This window comes from Theropithecus gelada, chromosome 2, assembly GCF_003255815.1.
Source record: "Theropithecus gelada isolate Dixy chromosome 2, Tgel_1.0, whole genome shotgun sequence".
NCBI lineage: Eukaryota > Metazoa > Chordata > Mammalia > Primates > Cercopithecidae > Theropithecus > Theropithecus gelada.
In genome coordinates, this window is record NC_037669.1 from 82,856,302 (window position 1) to 82,862,740 (window position 6,439).

The window sequence follows — 6,439 nt, forward strand, 5'->3', positions numbered from 1 at the left end:
CTGTTGCAGCATCTCCAGCAGCAGTTTGTTCTCTTCCTCCTAGGGGGCAAAACTGGCTTCTTCCCAGAGTATATTGCCTGCCCAGAGACAAAGTCCATTTCATTGATTCATCTGTTCATTCCATAAATATGAATTGAGACCTTATTTTATTCAAAGCACCTTGTTGCGTGTTCTGTGATAAAAACATAATTACAACAAAAGTCCTGTCCTGACGCTGCCAAGAGCTTACAGGGAGACAAGCCATGTATCTAAAGAAAATTAGTACACTATAGTAAGGGATGTTCCATGAAAGACCAACATGTAAAATGCTCTGCGATTTCAAAGAAGGGAGCGAGTTCTTATGGCACAAGAAAGCAGAGATTGTTTCATGGATGAGGTAGCATTTAAGCTGGATTTAAAGAATGAATGGTTTTGATACTGCAAAGAAAGGAAAAAGAGATTGCTATGTAGCTTGTGGGATAAAAGGCACTGTATCACTTTGGATTGATTCCATTATAAGTAACAAAAATTCTGACATAAGCAAACATAAAGTTCCCTCGTGTAACTCCAGGAGCTAAAGTGGCTTCAGGTAACATTTGACCAGGGTGCAAACATGGATATCTTGTCCTGGCTTCTTGCACTTCATCTCTTGTCTCCATTCCCTTCAGGTAAACTCCATTCTCAGTCAGGTTCTCATCTGATGGTAGCAAGATAGCAACAGCAACTCTGGCCTCACATCCACACAACTTTGAGGAGCTGAGAGTGAGTCTTTTCTCCAAAAGTCCCAGCAAGAGTTTCTGCATCTCTGGCTTTGATTGGGTCACATGTCCATTTCTGAATCAGTCACTGGGGCTGGAGGTATGACTGGCCAGGTGTGAATCACCAGCCTACCCTGCAAGCCTAGGTGTTCTACCACCAGATGTGCCTGGACTGAGAAGCTTGGACTGAGAAGGGTAATATCACTTTAAGATAGGCAGGAAAACAACAAATGTCACCCGGCACAGAGACCAGCAAATAGTCCAGTCTCTTTAGTCCAGTCCAGATTAGAATGCAGGATGCCCAAAAGGAAGTAAAAGAGATATAATAGAACTGAAAATACATTGGGGCTGGATTGTGAAGTATCTCTGTTTTTGGTTTGTTTCTTTGCTTTATGTGAAGCATCTTGAATAGGAGACCAAGAGGTTTAAGCTTTAATTTGGTGTGTCACTGAACAATTTGGTAGGTCACTGAAGAATTATGCAAGATGCTACATCTGATCCAAACTCTGCACGATGAGTTATATTCTGGCAACATTCTTCTGGATAGATTGAACAGAAAGGGAAGAAGCAAGAAGACAACACGCACTGGTACAGAAAGAAGACCATGAACTGGAGTGAGGGCAGTGGACACAGAGACAAGGGGTTTAAGAGAGTTAAGGAACTGGGGCCAGGCACGGTGGCTCACACCTGGCCAGTCATACCTCCAGCCCCAGTGGCCAGGCACGGTGGCTCATACCTAGCACTTTGGGAGGCCGAGGTGGGCAGATCACTTGAAGTCTGGAGTTCCAGACCAACCTGGCCAACATGCTGAAACTCCATCTCTACTAAAAATACAAAAATTAGCCTGATGTGGTGGTGCACGCCTGTAATCCCAGCTACTCAGGAGACTGAAACAGGAGAATCACTCGAACCCAGGAGGCAGAGGCTGCAGTGAGCCAAGATCATGCCACTGCACTCCAGCCTGGGTGATGGTGCGAGATTTCATCTAAAAAAAAATATGTGTGTGTGTGTATACACACACACACACACACACACACAGGGTTAAGGAACTGGAATCAACGAATGAGGTCTATAATTAGACAATGTGTAAGATGTCTAACTGTGGTTGCTTTTGAGTGGGGTGATATAATAAAGCATCAAATAATTTACATTTGGCTTTTGCAGAAGATTTGACTCTTCAAACTATGTTTCATTCAGGTTAATGCTCAAATTGTTTTGAGTTTTCCAAGAAGAGTAACTAGAAGGTGAAAGAGGTGGGAGGGCCAAGGCAGGCTGTGTGCTTGACATCGGGGAAGAGGGCCTTGTGATGGAAAATGTGGACAACATGAGCAAAAACCAGAATCAGGAATTGTACATCAGGTGGTGCTTGTATAACTTTAAAAACTGACATAATGTGTTTTGTTTCCCCTTTATAGGACTGGTATAATTCAGGAAAACCTTGTGTGTTTTGGCTGTCAGGTTTCTTTTTCACCCAGGCCTTTTTAACTGGAGCTATGCAGAATTATGCCAGAAAATATACCACCCCTATTGATTTGCTAGGATATGAATTTGAGGTATAGTAACTCCTTAAAGTCAACAGTATTTCATTACATTAAGTCATGTATTTAAACCGCGTTTATATATTGTAACCCATTGTAAGCAATTTTACTTCGTTCTTTGGGTTGTAAGAATATTTGTCTTGCTATCCCTAAGAGAGAACTTTTATATACTGCAATATTTGATTTAAATAATCCAATGCTGTTCTTCTCTTTAGCAAAAAATATTATGAGGTACAGTAAAATTTGATAAAGTCTTAAAAAAGAAGTACTTTTATACTTTTTTACAAACTATGGCTGAAAAAATGTGTAGTTTAACAAGCTATTATACAGTAGAGTTTCCATGAATGTGTTCTGAATATTTCGCTAATGTGTTCTTTATGAGATGAAGTTGTCTGGAGAGGATCACTGCTAGTGTGTGCCTGTCCCTTCAGGTTATCCCATCTGATACATCTGACACATCACCAGATGATGGTGTTTATATTCACGGATTGTATCTCGATGGCGCACGCTGGAACCGACAAAGGTCAGTGGTTTCAACTGCCAGGACCTCTTCATTTGTAGCTGAATCATAGATAAGATAAGCAACCCGTTGCTTTAAAAAAAAAAAAAAGTCCTCTTTTAAGGCAAGTAATAATATCAGAACTCTCACATAAATAATTAGTCAAGCTGGGGCAACTGATGAGTTGTTATTTTTAGGTGCTGAATAATTTTTAGTCAATATTTCAGTAGTCTTATTAGTAGAAAAGTTAGCTGAAATTATTTTCCTGCTTATTCCATTTTGTAACAGTTGCCTTCTATTTTGTAATGTGTAGGACCACCTCACTTTTAAACAGTTTACAGTTAGTTATAATGAAGTTCACCTTTCTGTTAGTGAATGGGAAGCCTTTTCTTGCATTTTGATAATAAAGAAATATTTACAATAAATATTGAATTTCCTGCTTCACTCAGGAAATTAAGCAATACTATTCCTGTTTAAAATATATGGGATAGAGAGAAGAGAAGGAGAGAAGAGAAGGAGAGAAAGTTTCCCTTGGAGCCCTGGCCTCATGGGCGGTCATTAAAAATTGGCAGCCATTGATAAGTGTCCACTGTTTACCCTTTGCTGTCCCATCGTTTTCCTTTGTTTCTCCCAATTCTTCATTGCCATTTTTTCATTTTCTTTTTTTACATTTTTTTCTCTCTGTCTCTAGTACTTTCTCTCTGTCTCTAGTACTTTCTTCTAGTAAAAGCCAATACGTAAGTATGCCAATATGTAAGTAGCCAATATGTAAGTAGCAATTTGCTTCTAGCAAATTTCAGAAGTTATTTCTAATAATTTCTATCCATTTCTCTTTATAGTGGATTGCTTGCTGAACAACATCCCAAACTTCTGTTTGACCTGATGCCCATCATATGGATAAAACCAAGTAAATATTCTCTCAACAAAATTTATTTGAAGTTCAGGGAGAATAAGGATGGATATTATACACTGCTCCCCAAAATAAGTTTTTGCTCAAACCTTTTAGGATCTAGCTCAATTATAATAAACATTGATAGAATATTTACATTAGAAATTATTATTATCCCTTTGTGTGTATGGCATTTATATTATTTTGGGAATACCATGCTGCTTTTTATGCTCCTAGCCTATGGGATATGTCATTCTTTTCAGCCCTCCCCCCACTTCTACAAGGGGGTTCACAGATTGAACAGCTGCCCATCCATATTCTGAATTCCCTTTGCACATTGCTCAGAGGCACAAATTAGCTTGACACAGTCTCCAGATAGTGACTAGCATTTTCTGGCTATAAGAAACCGCTAGGCCTCAGGTGCCCCAAGGCATAGATGTTGCCAGCCACATGGGGTGGGGGCCAATTTTGTCCCACTTAGGAAACTGCTTGCTCCTCCCCTGCTTCTGCCATCATCATCTTTCTACAAGTCTGGAAAAAAAGTCTCATTCTTTTGTTTTCTCTTCCCTAATGTTTTAATTCTTAAATAACAACAATTTCTTTCTTTTTTTTTTTTTTTAGTAGGGGACGGAGTCTCGCTCTGTCGCCCAGGCTGGAGTGCAGTCGCCCGATCTCGGCTCATTGCAACCTCTACCTCCCAGGTTCAAGTGATTCTCTTGTCTCTGCCTCCCACCTAGATGGTTTTATTCTTAAATAACAACAATTTCTTTCAATTTTTTTTTTTTTTTTTTGAGACGGAGTCTCGCTCTGTCGCCCAGGCTGGAGTGCAGTGGCCGGATCTCAGCTCACTGCAAGCTCCGCCTCCCGGGTTCACGCCATTCTCCTGCCTCAGCCTCCCGAGTAGCTGGGACTGCAGGTGCCTGCCGCCTCGCCCGGCTAGTTTTTTGTATTTTTTTTTTTAGTAGAGACGGGGTTTCACCGTGTTAGCCAGGATGGTCTCGATCTCCTGACCTCGTGATCCGCCCGTCTCGGCCTCCCAAAGTGCTGGGATTACAGGCTTGAGCCACCGCGCCCGGCCAACAATTTCTTAAATGAAAATATTTACCGGTCACCCAGAATCACCATCCAACCTATCAAATATTCTTATTATGAATGTGGTTCAGTTATAACTATGAGAAATGTGACCTTAGTTTGGAAAGACTCCTAATATCTTATATCTGGCTTTTTGGGGATTGTACATAGTTTCTTTTCGTGAATTGGTAAAAGTTGGCGTGTTTTTCTTATTATTTACCTGCTAAAAACAAATAGAAATGTCAGCTTCTTCTGTGTGGGTTTCTTGGATTAGCGCTCTAAGCAGTTGTATTTCTCCTTTTGCATCTCCCCCACTACCTATACTGTATTTTATTCCTTTTTCCCTCCCTTCTCCTTCTTCCCTCCCAAATCCTCTTGAGTGTTCTCATGCCTGCTAAGCGGTCAGAACTTTAAAGTCTATTCCTGTCTTCCACACCTAGAATCATGCACGATATGATATACTTGCCTTAAGCCAGGCATGGTGGCTCACGCCTGTAATCCCAGCACTTTGGGAGGCCAAGGCAGGCGGATCACGAGGTCGGGAGTTCGAGACCAGCCTGGCCAACATAGTGAAACCCCGTCTCTACTAAAAATACAAAAATTAGCGGGGCGTGGTGGCAGGCGCCTGTAATCCCACCTACTTGGGAGGCTGAGACAAGAGAATCACTTGAACCTGGGAGGTAGAGGTTGCAATGAGCCGAGATTGTGCGACTGTACTCCAGCCTAGGCGACAGAGTGAGACTCAGTCTCAAAAAAAAAAAAAAAAAAAAAAAAAAAACTTGCCTTGTTTCACAATCGTAATACTGTATGTACTGTAAAAAGATATATGTATATATGCTGTAAAACCTTCATATATCACAATTATGATCTTAGATGTAGTTCTGGCCATTTTATTACAAGATAAGTAGTTCTTTTAGTACTAATGGCTGTTTTCCCCTTTATCAAATGAATTTGTTTCTTTTTTTTTTTCAAGCTCAAAAATCTCAGATTATAAAGTCGGATGCCTATGTCTGTCCCCTCTACAAGACAAGTGAACGTAAAGGAACTCTTTCCACTACGGGACATTCTACTAACTTTGTCATTGCAATGCTGTTAAATACAGACCAACCTACTGAGCACTGGATCAAGCGTGGGGTTGCTTTGCTTTGTCAGTTGGATGACTAAATTGGACAAATTTATAAAACATCCAAAAGTTTACAAAAAAAAACCCTGTCCTACTTAAAATATATACATTATAAAACCAAGTATCTTGGTGTTATTCTTTTAAATGGTCTTTGCAAACGCTCATTGCATTGTTCTCCTCTCTGAGGAGAACTTTTTGAAGTTTGATTGTATGTGAAAAATAGATTTGAGGGTTAAACGGATAAAATTTAACAAATATCAGGAATTATCTCCTTCACAAATGTTAAGTCATTCCTTCAGCTTCAGTAGTTTACTTTCCACTGTCCTACCTTAATTATACACAAATATTTCAAATACATAAATTAAGAAATTGTAAATATGGAAAATATTAAAACAGTTACACAACTACACCTCTTATTTCCTACCTCTAAGACATTGGTTCCATTTCTCACCGCATCCTTGTGACTAGGAAAGGAAACTCAAAGCTGCAAAGCTGGCCTGCAAAGGCAGTAGGATGGCTGGAGGGCAGTCCGAACTTCTACACCTGCAGTGACAGTGTGCTTCTCGGCATTTGCTTCATATT

At 40.2% G+C, this 6,439-nt stretch overlaps 1 protein-coding gene across 1 annotated transcript in view; it reads left to right on the forward strand.

Moving 5' to 3' along the window:
- DNAH12 (dynein axonemal heavy chain 12) overlaps positions 1 to 5,979 on the forward strand; it is a 234,294-nt gene extending 228,315 nt beyond the window's left edge. Inside the window, exons 72-75 of the mRNA XM_025377349.1 lie at positions 2,153 to 2,290; positions 2,707 to 2,798; positions 3,614 to 3,681; positions 5,708 to 5,979. Of these exons, the coding sequence (XP_025233134.1) occupies positions 2,153 to 2,290; positions 2,707 to 2,798; positions 3,614 to 3,681; positions 5,708 to 5,898 (489 nt within the window). The 3' untranslated portion in view covers positions 5,899 to 5,979. The remainder of the gene's footprint in view (positions 1 to 2,152; positions 2,291 to 2,706; positions 2,799 to 3,613; positions 3,682 to 5,707) is intronic.
- The last annotated feature ends 460 nt before the right edge of the window (positions 5,980 to 6,439 follow it).